This window comes from Plectropomus leopardus, chromosome 8, assembly GCF_008729295.1.
Source record: "Plectropomus leopardus isolate mb chromosome 8, YSFRI_Pleo_2.0, whole genome shotgun sequence".
Lineage (NCBI taxonomy): Eukaryota > Metazoa > Chordata > Actinopteri > Perciformes > Serranidae > Plectropomus > Plectropomus leopardus.
This window is the reverse complement of record NC_056470.1, coordinates 12586735-12613177: the sequence shown is the minus strand read 5'-3', so window position 1 is coordinate 12613177 and position 26443 is coordinate 12586735. Positions and strand designations below refer to the sequence as shown.

The 26443-nt window shown below is 41.0% G+C and overlaps 2 protein-coding genes across 5 annotated transcripts; one reads left to right on the top strand and one right to left on the bottom strand.

The window, feature by feature from the left end:
* Positions 1-1105: 1105 nt before the first annotated feature.
* arhgef16 (Rho guanine nucleotide exchange factor (GEF) 16) lies at positions 1106-18985 on the top strand. Its single transcript, XM_042491397.1, has 15 exons — positions 1106-1233; positions 2008-2644; positions 3675-3726; positions 4710-4873; positions 5307-5363; positions 8814-8974; positions 11191-11343; positions 11435-11564; positions 12432-12506; positions 12603-12695; positions 13448-13599; positions 14865-15050; positions 16224-16294; positions 17574-17675; positions 17823-18985. Exons 2-15 carry the CDS (start codon positions 2078-2080, stop codon positions 17960-17962), a joined length of 2103 nt encoding a protein of 700 aa, XP_042347331.1. The 5' UTR covers positions 1106-1233; positions 2008-2077; the 3' UTR covers positions 17963-18985.
* Positions 18986-18987: 2 nt separating this feature from the next.
* Positions 18988-24378, bottom strand: ybx1 (Y box binding protein 1). 4 transcript variants are annotated; one of them, XM_042491398.1, is made up of 8 exons: positions 24104-24378; positions 21814-21877; positions 21506-21539; positions 21311-21400; positions 20873-21214; positions 20441-20538; positions 19779-20065; positions 18988-19330 (listed from the first exon to the last, which is right to left on the bottom strand). In XM_042491398.1, the coding sequence occupies exons 1-7, from the start codon at positions 24207-24209 to the stop codon at positions 19825-19827; spliced, it is 975 nt and encodes a 324-aa protein (XP_042347332.1). In that variant the 5' UTR covers positions 24210-24378; the 3' UTR covers positions 18988-19330; positions 19779-19824. The 4 variants fall into 4 exon arrangements, with proteins under 4 accessions (XP_042347332.1, XP_042347333.1, XP_042347335.1 ...); XM_042491399.1 differs by having other exon boundaries at positions 20453-20538; XM_042491401.1 differs by having other exon boundaries at positions 20936-21214.
* Positions 24379-26443: the final 2065 nt, after the last annotated feature.

The window sequence follows — 26443 nt, the reverse complement described above, 5'->3', positions numbered from 1 at the left end:
AAAAAAAAAAAAAATAAAGTTGTACAGACTTTATTTTACATTTTGGAAGAGCAAAATTTTAGTGTTTTGGACACTTTATTTAATTTTTAATGCTTTCAAGTATGTGGAGGGCAAAACATGACAAAACTATCAATAAATTAATATGGGAAGAAATTAATTATGACAGAAATACACACATAAATAAACAGGCTACTGAAATGAATATGGAAATAAGATAAATACACAAATAAAGAAATAAATACAGAAGTTAGGACCTTATACAGACACAGAACTACAGAAATTGATTAATGTAGTTGCAAAAACGTAGAGATAAATTTAAGAGATTTGTTTATTTATGTCTTACCTGATAATCAACCTGTTTTTATTTTTTTTGCTTGTATCTATTTATTTATAGTCATTTTAACATCAATTTAGTTGTTTGTTCTTTTATTTATCTGTGAATTCATTTATTGTTAACTTTATTTGTTTATCCGCATTGATTGATTGATAAGTCATTTTTCAGCATCCATATAGAGAATCCAAGCAAAAAGGAAACGAAAATTAAAAACATCTAAAAAGGTGAAGATTTTTTAAATGTTTGGTTTTTGTATATAGGCTACACTTCACTATACCATGTGTTGTGTTTTCTACACGCAGTATAAATGAATCGGTGACGAGGGTGTAGTGCCTCCTATTATTCACTAGATGACGCCAAAGAGCTATTTGTTATCAATCAGGTAAATAAAGAATGTCAACAAACACCAGAAAGAAAGAAACAGAAGAAATTCATTGGGAGATAGAAAAAAAACAAAACAAGAATCATATGATTACAACTATATAGTCAGGTCCAACTCGAACGCTTCTTAACGTTTTAAATGCATTTGATCACAAACTAGTTTTATTGTAAAGTGTCAAGGAAACAGCCGCTAAATCCAAATATTGAAGCTGCTTTTCTCTGACAAGATGCCTCCGTGGCTGCAAGCTCTTACCTGCTTCAGTCTAAAGCGCCAGTTTATCGATGAGCGATTGACACTCACCTGTGGTGACGTCAGCAGCACGGCTTAATGGGCGCCTGCAAACAGAGGAGGAAGTGAGTGAGTAAGAAGAAATATGTGACAGAGTGGAGCAGAGGACTACATCTGCTGCTAAAGCTGCACGTCTCAACGCGCCGGACAGCAGCTCTGTGAGGACCGCCGGACTCCCTCTGATATCATTTCATAATCAGGCTGGTGTTTGTGCGGTCACCTCTCTCAGGTAAGACAGCTGCTTAACCGGTCAAAGTCTCACTGTTTGCTGAACTGCGTTTCACCTCGTTGTTATGAACCATGGGAATGTGAGGCAGACATTTTTGCTCCCACCCTAATCCGTCTTTTCAGGCAGCGAAGTTATTGGAAATTCAGATTGCGACTGAACAGGGGGAAAAAAAGCAAATCATTTTTTGCTCTGTTGTTGTTATAACTCCTGTACATTTTAAAAGTGCACTTTATTACTGTGTTATGAATGACACTTTAACACTGTCGCTGTAATGACATGTTTATAAGGCCTGCTGAATAACGTGCCCGTGTGTCTGCACTTGATAGTTTGCGCAGGGCAGGTTAGGAGTATTTATCAGAGGAGAAAAAAGTGTGAATTTGTTTTCTTGTAGTTTCTGTGGCGCACAGATTTGCTGGAGCAGGTCTCTGTGTGCGCTTTTGTGTGGGCAAGTGCAGTGTAGGAGTGAGCGGTGAGTCACGGGTTGAGAGTCCCTTGATATGAATTTCGAGGACTGACACAACTGGCTGCTCCGTGTGACAGAGTGTGTGAGTGTGTGTGTGTGTGTGTGTGTGTGTGTGTTAAAGGATTAGGCTCCCGTCTTTGATGGGAAGAGATCTGGGAGCCCCACTGTAGGTCACTGCTGGTATGTCAGGGTCATCCAGACATCAGACACTCATGTTACTCTTTCTGTTATCCCATGTCTCCATTTAAGGTGCTCGTTTATACATGTTCTGGTTCTGCATGTAAAGGCTGTAATTTGTCCCTCCTCTTCAGACTCATTTCAATGCTGTAGGTACTGAAGAGCTCAGTAGATCGGGCCGAGGTGACGGTGGGAGGACAAACGATGTCCCAAAGCCAGTCAAACAGCTGCATGGGCGACCAGGCCCCTCTTATTCAGGAGAGCCACTTCTCCACTGTACTCCATATATCTGAGCCTGGGGATGAATGCTGCCAGCCACAAAGATCCCCCACACCCCAACCCGAAACACTCGAGGAAGACGTAGTAGACAGGGTGGTGGTGCCTCAGCAGGTGGTTTTGAGCACCCAGAGTCCTGCAGCACGCAAGGTTGGCACCACCCAGCTCATCCCTAAGAATCTGGCTGCGTCCAGCCGGCCTAAAAACCGCCACCACACCACCGTGGTGACGTTTCCAGTGGGACTGGAAAGCTTCAGCAGTGGGACACGGAGCCGTCACTCGGCTCAGGGGCCAGATGTGTCCTGGGAGGATTATGACAGTGATGGAGACGGCTTTTCTTTGAGGAGGAACCGCAGGAACAAGTCGTACAGGGCGGCTGTGACCAGCCTGGACATTGAAGCCATGGCGGCGGGACGAAGCGGTGCAGCTACACTGAAACCTGTCAGAGAGGACAGAGCACCAAGTCCTGGTCCAGCTCGCAGCCCGGGACGCAAGGTACATATACTGAGGCGTTTAGGGTCAAAGGGCATCAGTGTGGTTGATTGCTTCCATTACCCCTTTAACACCTGGGGTTGACATAAGTTTTCTTGTGCTGCATTCAGATGCCTCTCACAAGTGTTCAAACCTCTAAAACCCAAGAAAATCTGTTTGATTTCTGTCCAAAAGAGAAAAATACACAATGAGCAACAAAAATGTCCTGCAAACTGCAACATTTACGTATAAGGTGACATGATTAAATGATCTGAAAATTATCTGGGGGGATTATTAGATATGATCAAAAAAATGAGAGAAAATGTCCAGAAAACAATATTTTTAATTCTCTTACATTTGTTTTGGCTTTTAGCCTTTATTTGACAGGACAGGTTAAGAGAGGGGATGACACGCAGCAAAAGGCCTCTGGTTTTCTTTTTTTTTTTTTCCAGGTGATTTCCTTGAAACTTCTTCATAATTTCTCACAAAATTTTGGGCTATTTCTCATTTAGTTGATTGTCGCCATTTTCCCATGTTTTCGAGAGAAGTCAAGCCATTTTGTTCAGGTTTCAAAGGGTTAACCATCAACTCATAGTTGAAGTTCCTTATATGTTGAATTTTGTGAGTGTTTTGTAATTGAGGACTATCAGAAGCAGTTGGCTAAATCAAAGCGTTAAAATTTCTATGCAAATTATGTTTTTCAGACAAAGACAGAGCCCAGCTAATACTGCTTTCTTCTGCCAGTCTTCTCATAGGTCGCAGCCAGCACAGCCAGTAGCGTTGGCGGTGTCCTCTGTCAAATTCTCCTTTAGTCATGCTGATGAGGCTGTGTTTCCGCAACTGTTTCCTATCTTCCAGATCAGTACCAGCGTTGAGGAAGTACCCATAGGCTTTTTAACCAGAGTATACCTAAAAATGTTACATTTAAGGGTTGAGCGAAAGAGTCAGTGTGAATGAGATTTAGGAAACATCAGATCTATGAAAGTCTGAGTATTATTGAAGCACATGCACTCCACAGTGTTAACCTCAGACTACACTGCTGTCTCCCCTCCAGCGAACCCTGGGGAGAAAGAGGAACCAGAACCATCGTGGGTCCTTCAAAGATGGTATGTTCACTCATGTGTCACTCTGTCCACTTCTCTAAATTTAGCTACAAGACTACAAATAGTTGGGAAATAACAATGACAGTTGGCTCTTTATTTTAAATTTCTAGATTGCAAAGCAGTTATGTGTTGGAGAATGTTTCAGTGAAAAAAAAACTGGACTTGATATGTGCATGCATATGTGCAGCTTAGTAAAGTTCCCTTGAGGCAACAGGAGAGGACAGAACAGGAAATCCTTCTCTGTGGATGCTCCCAGCATGCTGCATGACAGATTTTTGAGTCTTGAATGTGAAAATGTGATGTCCTGAACCTTCAGACTCTTCAGGCCACTTCTCTAGTTTTGATTGAAGTCATTTTCCAATTATGCGGACTTGAGAAGGTTTGATTAAAGGATTGTTTGTCCACGTGTAGAGCTAAAACCTAAGATGCAAGAGCAGTCATCTTAGAGAAACAGATAATTTTCTTCTCAATTTAACAATCAGCTCCCACCTGGACATTTAACACTGTGGGAAATTAAACCTGTGACCTTTCTTCTCTGTATCATTCCAATAACGACACACTGCAGACAGAAACCTGCATTCAAATCAAACTCACTAACAGCTTTTTTTCCAAACAGATGCATTCTCACCTCCCACGCTTTCATTCTCGGAGTGGCCCTTGTTATTATGTTGATAGATTCCAACTCTGCTTTCTTGCCTTTCATTTTTTGCACTTAACAAATTACTTACAATTAACTTCTTTCAGTACATGTGATGGATTTATGGGTGAATAACATCAGAATCCTTTATGCAGAAGCCCACTGTGAGAGAAATTTTTCAGCTGAGAAACCATTTTCAACTGTGCTTTTTAGTAATTTGCTGTGTTTTTCTGCTTTTGTAGTTGTGTTCTCTGTGTGACAAAAAGTCACATAAATCCATATTTTAAAAATGTCTCACGCTGAGTCTCTGAATTAAAACTTACGTGGTGTTTGTTGATGTGATCCACAGCCACACCACGCCTCTACCAGGAGATCCGTGAAAGAGGTCTGCACTCGACCAACCAGGATGAGCTGCTGGATGACTTTGTGGTGGTGGAGCCTCCCGTGGAGGACCAGGGCATCGTGGTGAAGAGCTACCGGCCAGCACAGCTCACCTGGAGCCAGCTGCCACAGGTACACCTCAAACTGCACCTACATTCAAAGGAAAACAAAAAGTGCGAGTTAAGTTGAGTTCTGCGAAGGTGTCTGAATTGATATCCAGCCCAGTCATCACACCTTTGATAAAGAACTCTGACAGCCAATGTGCTTGTCTTCTGATAAAATGTCTTTCACGCTCTTCATCTTCAGCTGAATTTTTCATTTTGTTTTAAAGCACAATATAAAAGCTTAGTCTTACATGTTTCCACTGCTGCATAAACTCCCACACATATTGATCCTGTCTTGAGATACTGGCCAAGTTTACTCTAGATGTCAGAATATTCACAGAGCCTGTCTGACAGGCCGGAGTCATTGACATTTAATTTATCTTTTTCAGAACAAGCTCTAGCTCAAATAAACAGCAGAATGCAGAGCTTAACAATCATTTTTCTTTGTATCTCTTACTAAGGTGAAGAACACAGATATCCTGAACATGATCTCACCTCAGGAGAGAAAGAGACAAGAGGTAAGAATGTGTGTGTGTGTATGTGTGTGTAGGTATTCTTCAAATGCATATCAAGTATGCCAACAGAAATGTGTTAGATTACTGTGTGACATGAAGCAGAACAGCTCTAACGCAGCTCAATGGAAAACCATTTTTCAGTTCCGAAAAAATCTCAATAAAACGTCTTCTTTTCTACACGTCATTTCGCATTAGTGCATCCAACAGTCACACAGAGTAAAACTTATACCATATGAGGCCAAATTTTCCATAGACAATACACTTGAAACTGGAATGCAATGCAACTATAAACATGTGGTATTTGAAGTGAGGTGCAATGACAACATTATGACATTTCAGTAACAAATGTGCAGTTTAAGAAACCTGCACTTTTCTGCAAAAGCAGTGGGTGTTGTTCAGTGTCTATTTACTTAATATTTGTTGTTTCTGTGTTTCTGCCACTGGATTGGAGAAAAAACAGCCTCATAAAGACAGGTGGAATAATAAAAAACAATAACAATATTCAATAATAGTATTTATTAAAGGTGTACTCTAGTGATTTAGTTTTGCACTTCCATAAGGTGTGGGACTTCCCCGAGACAAACTAATAAAAGAAGATGCAGGAGAGACTCTGAGTCCCTGGGCTGCAGTCAAATAGTCAATCTTCTTTCCTAACCACGTTTCCTTGAACTCTATGGAAAACATGATTAGCGCATCTTTATTGTAATGGTTGGGCCTGCTCATAAACATATTATCATTCTTCAGTTTAAAACATGTTGAATTAAAAACAGCCCTTTCTCTTGAAAGACTTACTTCTTTCTAATGGCCAGCATTCTGATAATGACCTTTTACAGATGTTTATCATCACTGCGGATTTACAAGTACAATTATGTGACTATTTTTTATGAAAGGCTCCTTACCAGAAATCAGTACGTATAAAATATAATTTAAAAAATGAGTTTAAAGGAAGCAATAATATATTTGTTCTTGTAAATCAAATATATTCAGGGCAAAGATCTGATTATAAGCCATAAGAACCATGAACAACTTGTTCTTAGGAGCTGTTTTGGCTGAAACAGGCTGTGGTTGTGTAATATGATGCAATAATTTTTCCCCAAACATCAGCCAAATGGTGTGTTTTTTCAAATGTTGCTACCCCAAGGAATTGTGGGAAGGCATTATCTCCTTCCCTTTTGTAACCAATGGTCAAGTGTATCCTATCCTTAAGGAGATGATAAAGGTACAATTGCAGCACCTTTCCTTAGCCTTTAAAGAATCCGAACAGCTCTTATCATGACTTGTCCAGGTCATTTCACTCAATTTGAAACCTTCCTAAACAAAAAGGACTATATGACCACAGTCCTGGTATGGTTCAACTCATGATCCTACAGTGCTCATAATGCAACTGCATTAGACCTCCTCTGCCTCTCTAATGACCACTTCTTTCAACCCCCACACCTCCAGTTGGTAATACAGACTTGATATTAAAAGTGTAAGATATTAACCCAAGCCAAGGTTACCCAGATGACATCATCAGGGAAATGAAGTTTGTCTTAAATACAAATAAATACTATACGGTTATATTGATTTCCATCCCACACCTGCCAACACTGTCTTTCTCAGATTTTGTCTCAAAAGGTTTTCTTGGAAAAGATTAAACTCACTGAGCAGCTGCAAAAAACGGGCTGAGATAATATGGGTGTAACAGCAAAGCCAGTTACATTTCATTACAAAATAACTCCTAACTCCAGACCAATACCAGACCTTACAGTGTAACACAATCTGAGGGTGGATTTCCCCTCCTGTAATGTGTCTCCACTGGCAGTCTAACAACAGATATGTCAATACCAAAGGTCCACCCTGCGTGCACGACAGTCCCTGAATAAAGCCACACCCTGCCAGTGTAATCACACAGTGTGTCTGCTGAGCAGGCACTCGCCTCGCTCTTTTGTACCTTAAGTCACCTCATGGGTTTAGTTTTTGTGTTTGAGATTCCCCGCCATCTATCACAACTTCAGTGCTACTTTGTAGGGACATGAAAGCTTTTTGCTGAAATTTGGGGCTAACTGAGATGAACCAAACACACTGCTCCTCTAAGATTTGAGCAGCAGTAAAGTCTCAGACAGAGCAGAGCTTCACCAGCCAGTCTGTTAACTAGTACTTAACTATTCTTTAGTGACAATTTGATATATGGTATAGTTCTCGATTTAGCTCAGCCAATGCACTTTGGTCCCGTCTGAGCCACTTCACCTTCACAGGAAGTGGGGGGGTGCAGAAATGTGTCATCATCACCTGACGGCTCACCTAACATCCTGACCACAAGCAGCAGAGGTTAACTAAGCTCTCCATTTCAAAATATTCATACAGTCATACAGTAAACATTACTTTGAACAGCGCTACAAATTAGTCACTGCTGATATATGTTTAACGGTGTACTGCTGATTTTCAACCAGCTTTGTATCATTGCAGCGTGGACAGTTTGTGTATGTATGTGCATTTTTCAGCTCAAATAATGTAGCACATGGCACATTTTCCATGGCTTGCTGTTGTTGTTTACGTATACCCATCAGGATGGACACAAAGTGTAAATAGGGAGATCTCCTATATGGGGGCAGGTGGCCTGAGTTCAGCGCCTGGTAAAGAAACAACAGAAAAACTAATTTAAAAAAAAAAAAGGGGGGGGGGGGGGGCATGGATCAAGATAGACAGCTGTCCCTCTCTCTTAACTCACATTTGAATGCAGAAAGTAAAGGCTGTTTCTCTAGATGTTAAATAAATTCTTGGAAATGTAGGACATCATCATAAAACTCAGCTAAAGGTTGAAGTAAAGTGATGTAAATAAGGGCTTATGAACAAAATATGGTCCCAGCTTCTAACAGGGGTTGGGGCGGGGTTCGGACCTTGGGTGTTCTGTGTGGAGTTTGCATGTTCTCCCTTGTCAGCGCAGGTTTTGTCCAGCTTCCTCCTGCATTCCAGAGACATGCAGGTCAGGTTTAATTGGTGTCTCTAAACTGTGTGAATTGTGTGAATGGGAGCCTGAATGGTTGTCTGTCTCTGTGTGTCAGCCCTGCGATAGTCTGACAACCTGTCCATGGTGTACCTTTCGCCCGATGTCAGTTGAGATAGGCTCCAGCCTGTGTGATTTTGTGTGAGACTAAACCTGAAAGTAAATTATACATGTTGCAAGTATAAGTGGATCCTTAACATGCACACTTAATTGGGTATGTCTATACTCGTGTGCCCTTGCACACACACACACACACACACACACACAGTGGATATTTGTGAGAAATATGGACCTGACTCCACTGAACTGAGCTTACTCTTGCTGTGTAGTCAATTTTACTACCGTTAAATATCTTTACCAGTGGGTTCATTGTATATATATTTTTGTATATTGTTTACAGCTAAATCTTTTACTTGTTTGTGTCAACACAATAACTAACTAACTAACTAACTGTGATCATTTACCAGGCCATTTTTGAGATTATCACATCGGAGCATTCGTACCTGCACAGCCTGGGCATCCTGGTGCGTCACTTCAAGAGCAGTGAAGCTCTGCGGAAAACCATGACGGCCACAGACCACCATCACCTCTTCTCCAACATCTCTGTCATTCATCAAGTCAGCAAACGGTGAGCGCAATACCATATAGTCCGACTTCAGTGTATGTGTGTGTGTGATGGAAAACTAGTGCTGGGAGAGCTTCAGCACCTCGTAAAACGAGGATCTGCTGATGTTATCAGTGTGTGAAGCAGAGTAATGGCCTGATTATCTGCATACAGTAGCTACAAATTTTAAATGGGGCTACACATTGAGTGTTTTGTTGTTGTTGTTGTCATACAGTTAATGTTGTGTTCCCACAGCTGTGTTTTCAAGTAGTTAATGGGTTGATTTAAGTTTCAGGGAGCGTTTTTGCTTAGCATGTGTTTCGAATCCTGTAGGCTCCATCAACATGCTGAAACATGTCAGCCAAACAGGTTCTGCTGCCTCGCTGCCCTAAGTGGTATTCCTGGGCTTTAGGATGATAATGTGCTTTAGAGGAGCCTCTGTAGCTCTGTACATTGCTGGCTGGGCTGTTTTGAATAAAATAGATCCAGTTTTAGGACCAAGAGACAAGGTGTCCTTCTGCGTTTGATCCTCTTGTTGTGTGTTTCCAGGTTAAACAGGATCTGTGAAACTAGATGGCAGAAGGTGCCTCAGTAGGTGCTGTATGATCTGACCTTCAGTATCTGTGTGTGAAAGTGTGTCCTGTAGCCTCCTGGGTTGGGCTGTTTTCCAGGTGTCATTTTACTCCTTTTTGTTAAAAAGACACTGAGCAAGGGCACGGTTGAGCGTCGTTTAACCTGTTATAACAGTGTCAATAATGAAAGGCCTTCACAATGCTTTGGCAGTAGGGAGGATCACCTGGATCGCACAGTAGAAACTTGTTTATAGCTTTATTATTTTAGTAAATGAACAGTTTGTAACTATCAGTCTGTGCCTTCAGGATTGTTCTGAAGTGCACATTTTTTCCACTAGGGCTGTCCCAAATACCAGTTTTTGGGCAATTAAGCTTCAGAGAGACATCCTGCCATTAATCAAAGCTTCAGCTCGGAGGGTTGATGAGAGATGAGAAAATAAGTCAGACTTTTTTGAAACGGCAGTCTTCACTTAATGTGTCTAAAATATTGTGACAATTAGCCGCTTTATTATCATGCAGGTTGCAGTAACTTTGGCAATTATAGCTTTAAAAAAGTAATTCTTTGCAAAACAGCCAGCTACCTACTGTTTTCTGGTGATCTGCCAAGCTTGTTGTTGATTTGTGACACACCAGTTTCTGCCTTTGGCCTTCTTGGAGGTCATCTTCACAAATGTTGATACTACCTTGGACACCTGTTTTTTTTGACATCTTGCTACCATGTCTGTAGGCCTGTCACGTGCTCGAACTGTCCCAGTTTCATTAGTGCTGGACTACTGGTGACTGACGTTAGATGACAGATATATCGATTGTGATGTTAGTAGTGATTGTAGTGGAAATGTTAGTTTTTGCATTTCATTTCCACTACAAAACCTATAAAAATTATTATTTGATTTTTGCTCGGGTTGATACCAAAAAAACATGTTTCCTTACATCTGCAATTTGATATCTAGGCCAGGGCATCTCTGGGCATCTTCTTCATTTAAAATGATATGTTGTGATGCATAATAACTTCTATCAAAAAGTTACAGCTTCATCAATCTGAATATTTCACTTGGCCATATTGCAATTTGGATAATATTTCGATTAATTGTGCAGCCATAATATCAATATTATATTGCTATTTTGCCCAGCCCCACTTTACATTGATGATGCAAATCTTATCAAATACCAATATCTAGTGCTTGATAGTATATTGATATATATAGATATTGTGATATGAGACCAAATATTGTGTGAGATTTTAGATATTGTAATATCGTAAGTATTGTCTTTTACTCGTTTAAAGGCTGAATTCAAGTAAAATGATCTAATTTTCTGCTCCTAACAGACTTTTCTTGCTCTTTCATTATTTCCTTTACCCATTTAATCATTATATCCTCATTACTGATAAACCCTTGTGCAAATATTTTGTCAAAGCATGAACAATCTACCTCATAATATCATTGCAATATCGATAACAGGGTATATGGTCTGAAAAATCATGATATTAGTTTTTTTTTCACATTTTCCATCTCAACCTACATCCTGTCCTTTAAAACTGAAAAGTTACCGTGTTGAATTCAGCCTGAACACACAGCTGTGTGTCCAGCTCAGATAGTCACTCTGTGGGAGGGAAAACACAGTCCTCTCACATTTTTACTAAACCTCCCCCTCTCTCTCCATTTTCAGGTTTTTTGAGGACCTAGAGCGGCGTCACTATGACAACCCAGTGATCCGGGACATCAGCGATATTGTTCAGAACCACGCGGCCCACCACTTTGAGCCCTACATTGTCTACTGCTCCAACGAGACCTTCCAGCAGAGGACACTGCAGAGGCTGCTGTGAGTAGCAGATCAAAAACACTGACGAGCTGAGTTTCTGCAGAAACACGGCAGAATGAGCTGAACTTCTCTCTTTCTTTCCGTCCATTAGAACCAGTAACACTGCGTTTAAAGAGACCCTGAAGCAGATTGAAGGGAGCAGTGAATGTGGAGGCCTGCCCATGATCTCTTTCCTCATCCTGCCCATGCAGCGAGTGACCAGGCTGCCGCTGCTGCTGGATGTCAGTTTAACCTTTACTTACTCTTATGAATGACTTATTGAATGACGCGTTGCAGCTGGAAATAGCAGCCTGAGAGACACTTTATCTATTAATAAGTATGGGTAATTATTAGATAGATTATCATTCTGCCAGGGTCATTATTTACCTGATAGTGTTATTTAAAGCTGGGGGCAGAATTCTGGAAAAACTCTACTGCGGTCTGTGACTGATGATCCATCTTCAGAGCTGCTGCCGTCTCCTCTCCGAGGCAAAGTGTTCTCTAGCGGTGGGGACAGAGAGGATGGACACTGATAAAAGGCTGACTTTAGCTACATAAACGTGAACTTGAAGCTGCAGCCATAAGCCTTTAGCTTTGCTTAGGAGAAGGCAAAACTATTAGCCACATTTTCTCTCCATCTCTGAATAATTTTGTCAATATTGACATGTGTTTTATTACATTTATTTCCAGACTCTCTTTAATTAAGTCTGTCCCTTTTTGGGTAGCTTTGTAATGTTGGCAGTTGTTGGCAATGTGAAAAAAGAACTTTCTCTGAAGGATTTTCCATCATTAAATCAGGCTTTCACTATTGAAAGGACATGCACACGCATCTGCATTTATAGAACAACCAATAGAAACGGTTTTCTCTCAGACCACATGAATTAAAATATGCTCAAAGTTTATTATGGAAATTTTGTCCAGTGAAGCCAAAATTAAACTGCCTACCCTAGCTTTACATATCTCATGTTCTTCACTTTTGTTAGTAAAACAATTATATTTCATTAATGATCAAAGCTTAGAAATTTGCAACCATCAAACAAATGCTGACAATTATTTATAGTAAATAACGAGTACATTGAAAGTTTCACACCTTTGCTCTCTCCTCACAGACAATCTGTCAGAAAACTCCAGACAAGACAGCAGAGTACTTTGCTGCTGTTTGGGCTCTGAATGCCATCAGCAAGGTAGAGATGTTAGAAAGCACTCTTTCATTTGAAAGTGGACAATGAAGATGATGTGTCTTTGAGGTTGTGATTATGATGTGATTATTACTTCTACAGCTGGTCACGCAGTGCAATGATGGAGCTCAGCGGATGGAGAGGACAGAGCAGATGTACACCATCCAGAAACAGATGGATTTTGGTAAAATCAAGGTAAGCTGCATTTTGTCACGGGGGAGTTGAGGATGAGGACTCAAATGCAGAACAAAACAAGCAGCCAGATGTATGAATAAAAAGCGAGCTTTAATGCTGATTACGTGTCAACAAAAAACAAGCAGGCATGCAAAACCTAAAGCAAAAATGAAACATGAATAAAAGAAACTAAACTGAAACCAACCAGGATCACAGGGAAGAACATGGGTGAAGGCAGGGCAAACAGCAAGGATATCAGGGCAAGAATCACAGCAGGGATAACAGACGAACTGACAAGGAACAAAGGGAAACACACAGGTATTTATGCACACAGGGAACTAATCAAAACAACAACACACAGCTGAGGCAGGTGGACACAGGGAACAAGAGGGAAACAGGGATTGGCTAACAAATAAAGGTGTGGAGGAAAAGAAGGGTGGAGCAAACAAGACTGATACAAGACAGGTGAAACTAATCAGGGAAACACAAAGACAGGAAGTAAAACCAGACATGACACATAAGGACAGATACTACAAAAATAAAACTGAAAGCAGAATATGAGTAACATGAAAACATAACCCAAAAACAAAGTCCACAAAATAACTCAAAACCTGAAATCATGACACGTTTATTGTTGGCCATCGATGTAGGCTAAATATAAGATTCAAGGAACAAAACCGAACTTGGCTAAAGCCTTTGTGTGATTCCCCTCGTGTTGTATTGAAGCAGATTCACTTCGCTAAGCTGAACTGATAACTCTTGTGTCCTCTCAGCCATTTCCTCTGGTGTCGTCATCGCGCTGGCTGAAGAAGCGCGGTGAGCTGGCCTTCTACAACGAAGAACTCAGCATCTGGAGGGCTTTCAGCAACAGGAGCTACTACCTGTTTCTCTTCAACGATGTCCTGATCGTCACCAAGAAGAAGAGGTCAGTGAGACTAAAATACTCAGGTTGTTTAGAATATTACTAACTTAAAGGAAAAAAGGTTTTTACAAAACAACATAATCACAATAATGAAGATTAAATTGAATATGATTCCTTGAAAGTCCAGTCTGTAATGATTTAGGGGGATAGATTGGCAAAAGTGGACTAAAATATATATATAAGTTATGTTATTAATCATGTGCAGTCACCTAAAAAAAAGAATTGTGTTTTCATTACCTGAAAAGTAGCTTTTTATATCTACACAGGGAGCAGACTCTCATTTATGGAGATCATCATGAGATCATCATTTATCTACCATGACACTGGCTCTAAAAAGGTCCATTCATGTTCTTGCATTTTTGGTATCAGCCGCCACAGTTAGCAGACTCGTCGAGCATCGTTAAAATACTTATCTTTTTATGTGAAACTGTTTTTACCAGTTCTGCCTGTTTTGGAGAGGAAGAGACCTCTGCAGATAATTTAACCCATAAAAACCTCCTGAAAAATGAACATTGAATGAATTCTAACCAGGAAAAGTTTCACATTGTAATCTGCATCCTCATCGCAGTAGAAACAAAAACACCAGAGCAGGAAGATGTTTGTAAGGTCTGGTGCATAATGCACTGTGAATTTCAGAACTTAAAGCATCTTTCACAGACTAAAGCGTTATAACTTTAGATAATAAAAGAGACTAGTTATGTCCTCTGCTAAAATGGGGGCTTCGGGAGAGGACAAACTTTTGAAACACAACCAGATTTTGCAGCATTTCATGAGCTTTGTGGTCTTTTCCTGGCGACTCCTGTGGACACTGAGTAGACCCAGCTGCAGACAGGCAGGGGACGTGAGAAACCGAATGAAATGAGGAAAGGACAGGGACAGAGAAAGAAGGGAGCATGGATGTTGTGCGTGCATACTTGAGATTCTTCAATTTTGCATTCAGCATGTTAGCTCGACTGACTACAGCTCTCTGTTTTGAGTTAGGGAGAAACCAAACAATGTCAGCACAGAGGAGGGAGCTGCCCACAACACTGGAGTCACTTTCAGGGTTGTTAAGTTGAGACTGTGACCCAGTTCAGGTGACAATATCTGGGCAATGCTGTTAGCAGATAGTCAAGGAATGTGGTTCGAATGTGTTAATAATACACATACACAGTAAAATAGCAGCTGGGTTTAGCTTCACTGTGATGTGCAAAAATGATCATTTAAAATCACATTGTTCCTGTGAATGTTCATGTGCAATTTAAGATAAAAACGTCTTGTTTGTCCAGTGAGGAGAGCTTTGTGGTGATGGATTACGCCACTCTGGAGAATGTGAAGGTGGAGGTCGGAGAGGATTCAGAAGGACGGGCGACTTCGCCCAGGAATGGCTCCAGCTACGACCTTTCCTTCATGCTGCTCTTGAGCAGGAACAGTGAGGGGAGAGCAGTGCAGATCACCCTGCAAGCCGAATCCAGGTACTGCTGCTGTCAGCTCCCATCAGCTCCCATCAGCCATAAACTGTACATAATAATTACAATTATTACTGCTCAAGAGGGGTAGTTTTAAGTTCATCTGAAGGGAGGAGCACTTGGAACATTTTGCTGAAAATCTAACCTTTTGTCACATGCTGGTTCAGACATAAATGCAAAAAGTCTCAAAAACTCTATTATTACTCTATTACTCTACTATTTAATATTGATGATTATAGTTATAGGGTAATAGCAGTATTTTTCAAGGACTCTATTTTTCCATGTTTTTGTTTCTAGGTGGCTAACGGAAACAGTATTTGAAAATGGTCCAGTATTACATGAGAGCACTGCAGCTGCAAAACAGGGTGCAGTGTAAATACTGAAGACAATCATGCACCTTCAATTTCCATCCACTAAAAGTGCTGTTTGTGCCTCTAACAGGCTCAAATTATTTAAGTGTTTGACAACATTTTGGAAAGGATTCCTACAGAGAAAGATCTCTTTTGTTTAGCCAGAAACAAACCTCAAATCTCTATTGTCAAACCCACCAGACTCTATATACATAAACAGTAATTTTATTATAAGATATGCTTCAGTCAAAGTCGACAAAAACAAAATAAAACAAAAGCCATCTTGGTTTTACTTTCCACTGTTCCAACAATTACCAGCTCTGGTTTGATTGAAATGAACCCTTAATTCACCTGTTTAGTTATGACAATATGCTGGCTCCTTACACACTAAAATTACTGTTTATTTAAAAGGAGTTTGGTGGGTTTGGCAATAGCAATTTCGTGGCTGTTTCTGGTTAAATGTGGTCTCATCAATACTAGACCAGTTTCAAAAATTGTTTCCATTAGTTACTTAGAGACAAAACATGTGGGAAAATGGGTTCAGGTTGAAAAATACCAAAAGTTTCCCTTTAAGGTTAAGGGGAGGAGGCATCACAGTTTGGCTGTGGCAGCTATCCCCTGCTGTGAGGCTGTAGTGAAACCTCATGTCACCCTCCTGCAAACCAAGTCTGATGTTTTGTTTCTGGCTCCCTCTACTGACAGAAGATTTAATAGCAACCTAAAATACTCCTGAGCGTTTCTAAGAATTGTTGTGTTATCAAGTGTGCAATACACAACAATAACAATCAAGTCATATTTAACAGTATTATTTTTTATCCCTGTGGCGCAGAGTGGATCGGGCCCGATGGATAGTTGCTCTTACAGAAAACAAACAGGCAGGAGTCTTCACTTGTAAAGATGGTAAGTCAGCACGCTTTGTTTACCAAAGGAGTCAGTCTTTAAAATGCACTTTGAGTTAACTCTGAGCTTGACCAGTTTTAAGTGCGTACATGTCAATCTTTGATAAATAGCAACTAATGACATATCTGTTCTTGTACCTTTCATGTGTAAATTATTTATTTTTGTACTGCGCAGAAAACAGATGGTTCACATTCATTTTCCATTTCAAATGAGTCTGCAGCTATTACAAATGCAGTCTTATTCACATACATACCACAGCGCGATACGTTCTCCCCTCTATTTCAGACAAACTTTTAAACTATTTACCAATATTTCCTTGATCTATGTGAATCCTAACTCTAGGTTTACAATCACTTGACTACATATGTAGAACATAATTCGTACTTGCATTCATATGGAGCAGATGGTAAATGACAAAAGCATTGTGGTGCAGCACCTCTCACCCTGCTGCATGTATACTGTATATGAAACAGATGGAGGCCTCTATGATCCCACAGTATGTGCCAAACATGCTTTGGACATTGCACAGAACAAGATTTAAGACAGACATGGAGCAATCATTTATATTCATGCGTATCATGCCATAGTTTTGGATATTAAACGAACTCTCATTTAAATTAAAGCGTCAATCTTGCTCATGTAAGTACATGCTATTGTATTACTCTGTTAATGGCAAACTAAAAACAAAACGATCACAGAGGCGGCGCACACAGTGACCGTTTGCGTAATGGCGATTGATTTAAGGGTGAGTGTATTTTTGTTTGATATCGTTATCAAAGGGTGTGTCTTTACAGGTCAAAGAACATATTCCAGGAAGTTACGTGTGTGATGTGTTTCTACAGTGTAGGGTTCTTCACCAGACACCAATAAGGTTAACGATGTACAAAGTGCTAAAAAACAGAAACCACTGTACCAGGCTCCCTACAGCAAAAAGCAAGTCAGATTTCAGTATTGTTACAGATGTTTTAATGCCAATCTGAATTAAATGTAAGACCAATTTAACCTAAATTGAGAGAGAAAAAAATGATATGCCACTTTTTGCATAAAATACAGACCCTTGTATACAATGCCGTGTGCCGCTCAAATCCTGCATCCCATATTTTAGCATTTTAACTTTTGAGAGATTGATTAAAAGACATTTTGATAACAATTACTGCCTTATTTTTAGATTAATGCATCAGTCCCCTTTAAGATTTTCTAAGGATATCAGGAACCCTGCATACCTAACATAAAAGCTTTGATTTTATGAATCCCACTTTATCATGGGAATGTGTTTCAGGTCTGCCACAGTATGAGGCCACCAAAGCCTACATGCCAAAGGAGCCAGATGAGTTGGGGCTGCAACAGGCCGAGCTTGTCATTGTGCTGCAGAAAGAGGAAGGTAAGGCCCTGTGTGTGTGTGTATGTGTGTGTGTTTGCACTTAGCTCAGTCACACCAAATCCAGACCTTCATGCTAAATCAGTGAGCTGCCTCCTACAAGTCTGCAAGAGTTTTTAAGAGGCAACTTAAGCTGTCTCCTCTTCCCAGCCTGGTGCTATGGGGAGAGAATGCGAGACGGAGAGAGAGGCTGGTTTCCTGCCACCTGCGCCACAGAGATCACCGACCACACAGCCATGGAGAACAACGTACAGCGAATGAAGCGTCTGCGCAAAGAGACCAACGTATGAGTGACTCCCAGGATGTACAAAGAGTGGACAAAATGAACATTTAGCAACTTCCAAGTAGATTGGTGAAACTCATGATGTTCAGTTTTGGTGAGACTGCTTTGTTTGTGTCTCACACTGAACACAGTGGTCCAAAAGTCCATTAATAACACACTGAAAGATGTTAATGGGATATGAAAAGCCTCAAAAATGGTCATTTATGCTGTCCTGGTACCCCAGTGGTCTAAGATGAACACATATGACCATGAGGCTCCTGGGATGAATCCAGCCAGTGGCCATGACTCATGACACTCTCACTGTCAGACTCTCCGAACCAGTTATTTTTAAACGTGACCATCAGGTTGAATTAACACTTACAGCTTACCCATTAGCTATTGGTTGATGAGCTGCTGTATATAAGGGTGTTCTCTTCCACCCTCTGTATGTGCAGTCAATAAAAGTGGCGACTTGCCATAACAGAACTTAAAGTGGACATCTTCACTTGTACAGCACGACCGTTTTTACTTGTTGGTGTGAATGTACATTTAAATTAACTTGCTGTGGTTAATAATGAGCCTCAGATGCAGCCTGGGATTTAATTTTAAAACTAGGAACTACAAAGGTTATTTTACTGTCTACAGACAGGGTAGTATGAGAAGTTGCATGACACTTTGCTTTCATGATTCCTGCCACCTAACCTCGAGATGAGGACCTTGATGTATTGGTAAATATTGGTTGTGTTTCTTGTTGTATCAAGTTGTGTTTGTGTCATTTAAAGAAGCTGTGTAGGATATTACTTATCTTGGTGTGAAAGATAATGTGACCATAGCATTGTGAAAGTTTTAGTAAAACATTTACTATTATAAATGCAGTTTATGACACTGTGCCATTGTTGAATTTAGTTGATTGAAACACTTAACTACATTGTTGTATTTGTCTATATTCTTACTTGAAATTTAAAAAAAAAAACACTCCCATGGTCACTGTTCAGAGCCTGTATACATGAAGTATACTTGAAACAAAAAATAAAGCCAACACTCGAGACAATGTTCCTGGTTTCTGGACTTTTATTTGAGCTTGCATTTTGTTAAAATGTCTGAATACATAAAAAGTTATTTAAAAATGTCAAACTGACCAGATATCAAATTCCATTTTTTCTTTAAAAACCATTTGGTGTAAAAACTTAGGACAGATTTAGAAAAACATTTGTTGTTTCCCCAAAACGTTTTGTAGCTGTCACATAAAAATAATGGAAAAAAAACAAGTCTGCATAGATTCTGCAGGCAATCGGTGGTAATCTGGTCAAATGCATGGTGCAAGCTTGTGACGATCGTCAAGTCAAATCTTTATTGCTCAGATCTTGTTTGATGTTTCATCTTGTTGACAAAAAAACTGGAAAAGAAGAAAAGAAGAAACTTAGTCGATGGTTCATCTGTATGCTGCATTTTTAACCATTTCCATTTAGTGGTGTAGCATGCTGCACCACAAAGACCATACAAATGTGCATCATCACAAAAAGAATCCAAAGCCTAAAGCTGATGCTCTTACGGAGCAGAGACAATAGTGAGAGGGCTCTGTGGGGCCAGACAGTTTGCTTTATCAAATCCACTGCATTACCTCATGCTCTGAATCATCCACTACAGAGCCAAAAAAGTGCAGATGACAGTCTTATCTAGCTAGCTTAGCCATTATTTTTCATGTTTTAAGTTTTTTTTTTAGTATTTATTGTCATTGTCCTTTACTGTCACAGTGCTATCTGAATCCAGATATCAGGGAAGCTGAAGTTAATGGAAATGATCAAGATGGACTCAGATCAGCCGTTATGAAGCTGTAGACTCACCCGGACGATGGTAAAAGATGGTAGGTGCCGGTGGGCAGGTTGTTTCCTACTCAGCCCCACCCTGCTGGGCCTCGGGAGCGGACGTTTTCTCTGCAGATGGGTCACCTCCTGTCTTGGCCTCCTTGGTTTCCTGGCCGGGTTTGCCGCCAGTCTGTGGGCGTCTGCGGCGGTAGTTGAAGTTACGGCGGTAACGCCGCTGGCGGGGCTGTTGGTTCTGACCACCTTCGCCGCCCTGATTCTCCTTGTCCTCCTCACCGTCCCGCACCGGTCTGGGACGGGGTGGACCCCTGGGTTGACAAGGCATAAAACAAGGTGCCGTGAGCAATCATGAATTACACAGCAACAAAGAGGCGGCGATACCATGCAAAGAAATTAGAACATTCACTGAGATGAGATGCAGTTTTCAAAGTCACACGACAATCAACAAAGACAATCATTACTAAAAAAAAAATGTACAAAAGCAAAATTTGAATGCACAGCTGCAATTTGAGGTTAGGCTGCAATTAAAGGAGAGCTTCTCTGGCCAAAACAGGTGGCATTTCCTCAATCAGGTTCATATCAAGAGGTGTTTTTAAGTTGGTGAACGGGGGTTGGATTCAGACAACCCAGTTATTTGCTCTCCAATCGTTGCAGCCCTGCGTCAATGAAGCCAACATGCAAACCTTGGTCTGAACCTTGGTCGGAAGCCTCTGTAGTAGCTCTGCCTCGCTGGTTTGTTGCCCTGATCAGGACCTCCTTGGCCTTCATCACCCTCGCCTCCCTGAAAGCAAATAGATCAGACAACTGACATGCAGCTTTTTCCAAAGCCAGCACATAGGCAATGAAAATTTTAATACATCTGTTATACAAAGTACAGTCCTTGTTATGTTGAGGCTGACAGAAGTGTGTCAGGTAGCTCCAACATAGCTGAGATTAGGGGCCTATATGAGTCACTTTGCGAGATAATGGCCAGACCCCCGATACACCAAGATTCTTTGTTCACAACCACGTGAGTGTTGGAAGGAGAGGGCGTTGTGTATGACATCAACATATCAAGGGTCCCGATTGGGACGGCTGGGTGCCTGCTTCAGGATAGTAGCCCTGTGACGGCGTACCTCAGTCATCTCTCCACGTGGTGCGTTGGTGTACGGGGGCCGGCGGCCGTAGCGTCTACGTACAAAGTATGGCGGGTAGCGCCGTCTGCCAGGGTAAGCGGGTCTGCGCTGCTGTTGCTGCGAGTCTCCTTCAGGGGCGCTGTCTCCCCCCTCTCGGCTGCCTTTGTCGCGACCTCCGCTGCTTGGCTCACCCTCTCCGTCACTCTGGTAGTTCTCATAGTCTCCACCACGGGGAGGGCCCCTTCTCCTGGGATAGCGCCTGTAGCGGCTCCTGTCAGCGGCGTACTTACTTCCCTGGACTGGAGTGCCTCCTGGGCCGGTGACATTTGCCGCCTCTGCTCCCTTTTTCAAAAGATTCAATAACCCTTATTAATGATCATGGGAACAACAATTAGTAGGATGTTAAACAGACTGAATTACAACCAAAGCACAGCTTACCTTCTCTCCTTCAACTACATCAAACTCCACAGTTTCTCCATCTCCAACACTGCGAAGGTATTTCCTCGGGTTGTTCTTTTTGATGGCTGTCTAAAACCATGAATAATTCAGATGTGAGATTTAATATTCATAAACTGAAAAACAACATATAACTGAAAAACGATATGTAAGAAAACAAAACTACCTACAACTTACCTGGTGTACAAAAACGTCCTCTTTTGTATCATTCCTAAAAAAAAAAAAAAGAAAAAAAAATGTATAAAAAATCACTCTTGGTTGGTTTTAGTTAGCAGTGTTTTGATGAGCCACAGAATGTATCAATGTATCTGCACAGGATGTAAGGATAAGTACTGTGCGTAACAACAGCATGAAGACCAGCAGACAAATCGTCTGGTCAGCTTTGTAAGCAAATCAAAGCCATAATAGGATTGGGAATGTTCCTTCACAGACAAAGATGATATCAGTGTACTTAGAAAGCTGGGCTGGGGGTTGGGTTCACTTACCTATTGATAAAACCATATCCATTCCTGACGTTGAACCATTTGACTGTACCCAGGACTTTTGTTGCTGCAAGGAAACACAATAAAACAAAATTATTAAGTTTCAGGCATTTCCCTTAAGATAAAATAGAGATTTTTTTGGAAGATTTATTAAATTAAATTTAAGACCAATTTTACAATAATGCAAAAAAAACCCAAACAAACAAACAAAAGGACAATTTTGCCCAATTGTCCATTATAATACCATGACTTTTTTTAATCTGTTAAAAAAAGGGTTTTTTTGTAAGTTTTTTTTTTAAACTTCAGAGAGGAACACAATTAAGATATTGTAATATAATAAACAATTTGATTTACAAATAAAGTGGCAAAATACATTTTGTTTTTCACTCTGTGTGAGATTCCACAGCTACTCCTACTATTTTTAAGACTTCTGAAAAATCAATATAACTCGTTGTAATACAAATTAAGACCTTATTTTAAAATAATGAATTCAATGCCTTTTAAGACTTTTTAAGGATCTGCTGGAAGCCCTTGTTTCACAAAACCTCTTCAGATGAGAAACAGTAAAGGAATCAAATAACGACAGATGACAAACTAACCAAGGCCAGATAATGTGGAGGTTATATTTAACTACCAACTGTCACCCGTTTATAGATCCTGATGCTTAGGGGTGCCCAGCGCCAGCTGCTCTTGGTATGAACCAAAAGCATTATGACCCAGTAATGACTGCGCGATCTCTCTTACAGAACTTCAGACATCGCATCATCTAAATTATCAGCGCCTCCCTGTCATAAAGCCGCCGTGGTGCGGCATATCAGAGACGGGTGCAAAAATAGATACTACGCTGAGGTCGTTGGCGTTTCAAAGTCCAACTACTACAAACCTACTGCCCCATTTTAAGCCGCACTGCTCAGTACATGAGCGTTCACACGTGGTAGAGTCGCGCCCGGATACATTAGCAAACTGTGAGCCCAGCTGGCTTGTTAGCATAGTAGCTAACGGGGTCTCAACCATGTGGTTGGATTAAAGCCAGCAAGCGGAAACTATCGTAGCACGTCAGATATCATCGAGTAAGACCACGTTTAAGCAAGAATAAACAAAATGTGTCTGTGTTGAGATAATTTTCATCGAACAAACAACTAAATGGCGAAAGAAATCAGCGGAATCGTACGGCGGACATTTTGGGTTGCCCCTCCAGCCATGTAAATAGCTAACCTAGCTTCGTTAGCCAGCGAGCTAACACCACTGTTAAGGAGCTAGGCCCTAAAATTTGATCGAAATTCGACGAGCGTTGACAGTTGGATTTTTTTAACCAGCACTGGCATAAGTGTTCCGCCAACTACGGTAGGGACACGTTTGCGGACATATTTCGACTAGTTTTGGAGAAAATACTGCTAATGCGGAACCAGTCTCTTTCGTGTGAACAAAGGGACGGCCAGCAGCTAACGTTAGCTTGCTTTTCGACTACAGCAGTCGTAGCCGGCTAGTGAGCAGTAAGAAATAACTTAGTGTTCCACCATGATGTGTGATGAAGCGGTAGATAAATTAACAGTTAACGTTTAAACGTCTCGACGTCAACGTATATTGTCCGTCTTATTTATTTATTTTTTTTAAGAGTGGGGCCAACGTTAACGTAGAGGCAAGCGTCCTGAAACAACCTCAACGGTCGTACATGTGACGGACGGTCGGCAACATGGCACTCTGTGGCTGGACGTTAGAAGGCCGGTGAACGGGACAGATTAACCGGTTGAAATTGAAGGATTACTTTTACTAATCACATATTCTGATCAGAAATTAATTTTACTTGGAGACATTGTTTCGAAGTTATGACTGATTTAAAAACAATTTTCCAAGCAGCGAATATGTAAAGCTAGCATTTCATAACGACCCATATTCCAACTGACATTTTTAAATTTGAGTGTCGCTAACGTTAGCTAACGTCAACGTTTCGCTTCTTGACAGCATATTAGAAATGTATTGTTATTTTACCTAGCTTATAATACAACCTCTTCTCGTCAATATCCAATTTAAATAAAAGTTTAATCACAAACATCCCACCTTACGCATAATAATCAGAAATATGAGAGGTGTTAATTGCTCAATTACCGTATATTTTGTCAATTGTCCATTAAACGGCATTAGCAGATTGTTCAGGAGCGTTAGGTATTCAACGGTTAACATGCCGGTGTTCGGCTACTTAACGTTTGCAACCGCCGTTTTTGCGCATCGCCTCCACGGTGTCCCAAACCACGTTAGCTCACTGAGCTAACTAGCTCATTTCCAGCAGTCTTACCGATGACCTTCTTATCCCCCGCGGAAGCTGCGGCTGCCGGGCTGGATGGGCTCTCCGCATCGGCAGCGGGCTGCGGCGGTTGTTGCGTCTCGGCCTCGCTGCTCATGGTTACTACTGGTTGGTAACGGCTTCTGCCGGCGGCGGCTCTCTGCTATGTTTCCCGGTGCTAGATGGTAACCTGGGCCGGCGGTGGTGGGGGCTACTGCCTTCGGGCTCTCTGCTTTCCTCTTTCCGCTCCCGTTGCCGATCGAACTGGGCAGAATGAGTTACTGTGCCGGGGAATGTTCCTGGTCGGGGGTCCGCCCTACTAATCCTCTGATTGGTTGGAATCTGTCAGGGAAAACAAAACGCATTCTTATTGGCTGAGACGACTGCCACTTTCAGTTGAGACAACAGTTTGCAAAAATTGATTGGCTGAAAGAGAATGTACCTGTCCATTGTCACCGCCCTATAGTGATGTCAAAACCAGACAAGTCAGACAGATAGCTGTGACACTTTTGGATCAGAGCGTCTGCTTGTTGTGTGACAGTCTTTTGATGGATTTTAATAAAATGTACAAATACTGCCAAATGTGACGGCTAGAAATATTACTATGCAATATTAATAAATAAGGTGTCGTCATAAAGTTGTCTTGAAAGAACACGACATTATGATTATCTTAATTTCATGTTTTTTTATATTTGGGAATCTTGAGTTCAGTTGTCTTTAGACTTAAATTTTTAACCAGTTTTGATATATGTCCCTCAAGCTTCGAGATTTATTTTGTAAACTGGATGCTTGCATGAGGCTGAATGCAAAGGTTTTACGGTTGCCATCACTACTGACAAAATCTAAAATGCCAATACACACTCCACAATGTCTGTAGCCCCATGTGCACCAAGTGCATACCTGTGGAAATATATTGAGGGACCACTGACCTAATTTAAGGGAAGGTTTAGGAAAGCCTCAATATTGTATGTACAGACCATGACGTGAATGCAACATTTATAATTTTTACTGCATCATCGCAGATGCTGGGTTAATGTCTTTCACACATACAGGATACTTTTGGAAGATTTAAGAAGAACGCTCATTGTGGTGTGCTATGAAGAACATCAAGTTCCCACCAGCATACACAGCCTGTCAGTGGCGACAACTATATACTGCAGCACGTAAACAAAGAAAAGCTGAATTTACTGTTTGTTCAGATGCGATTTCTAGAAATAACTCTATTATTACAGTTAAAATGTGATTTTTTTCCAAATTTTTATCAGCCCCAGATCATGACATGACTGTTTTGAACAAAGGTCATGTCAGGACACAACACCCACAATGAACAATAACCATAATGTTTCTTAATAATTAAATCCTAATAAGTTAAAATATATATTTTTTGTAAACAATAAGCTTAAAATCATGACATGACTGTTTGAATAAAGGTCATCTCAGGCCACAACACCAACAATAGCCATACTGTTCCTTAATAATTCTTGTGCCCTGATATTATTCAGTCTTCAAAGGGAGGACGTTTAAAATGTTGTACGTCCTCCTTTTCTGTAAATGCTTTGTTAGATGGTTACATTTCTCAAATTTAAGGGTCCACTTAAGCTTAAACAGTGACATTGTGATGTAATATCATACTATTTGCTCCTTCTCTTATACTGCCCTGCCCATTAAACTGCTTAAATGCAGTCATTAACCCAACGCCACTTCCAGTAGCATGGAGCAGACAAACCCAGACTGAGTGTGAGGCTACCCCACCGCAGCCCCCCCCTCCATCCATTGTCATGTTAATGCTCCACTGGCACTGTTTATGAGCACTGGCTGATGTGTGAAGAGCTCGCTGTTAATGGCTGAGTCCCGTTCTCCCACACAAAGATGGGCTTTAGCATTGACCCCAGAAAGCCTCCCCACGAAGAGACTCCCCCTCCTCCCCCTCCTCCTAAAAAAAAAAAACCTTCTTCCTGCCTCCATAAGAACAGAGTCTCCATCTGAAAGGATTCTTTTGTGCCAATGGAACGAGGTCCAAGGCAGAAGAGGGAGAGCGTGGATGGGGGAAGGGGTCTGATGGCTTGGATTTGTATGGATGGCTGGGATAAGAGGAGGTAGCCATAAGTTCAGCAGAGGATTGCTTGGCACTGGAGTGTATGCCTTGGAGGACTCTCGCGCCTTTCACTGTAAAGTGTTTCCCTCTTTTGCTTTGCGGCAATGAGGTTGAGATTCATTTGTATGCACCATCACTTCAGAGTCCAAATATACGTCTGTATGCAATTTAGGGATAAATTCAATACATTTAAAAATGAAAGAATAGCTATATTTTACAAGGTCAGAAACATATACGGAAGATGAAATTAGCTCCCC

Coding starts and splice junctions, on each gene's coding strand:
- arhgef16 (XM_042491397.1), top strand. CDS start 2,078: ATGTCCCAAAGCCAGTCAAACAGCTGCATGGGCGACCAGGCCCCTCTT. Junction 11,344..11,434: donor AGGACACTGCAGAGGCTGCT/GTGAGTAGCAGA, acceptor TCCGTCCATTAG/AACCAGTAACACTGCGTTTA. Junction 11,565..12,431: donor GGCTGCCGCTGCTGCTGGAT/GTCAGTTTAACC, acceptor CTCTCCTCACAG/ACAATCTGTCAGAAAACTCC.
- ybx1 (XM_042491398.1), bottom strand. CDS start 24,209: ATGAGCAGCGAGGCCGAGACGCAACAACCGCCGCAGCCCGCTGCCGAT. Junction 21,878..24,103: donor GGGGGATAAGAAGGTCATCG/GTAAGACTGCTG, acceptor GTTTCCTTGCAG/CAACAAAAGTCCTGGGTACA. Junction 21,540..21,813: donor GGATATGGTTTTATCAATAG/GTAAGTGAACCC, acceptor TTTTTTTTTTAG/GAATGATACAAAAGAGGACG.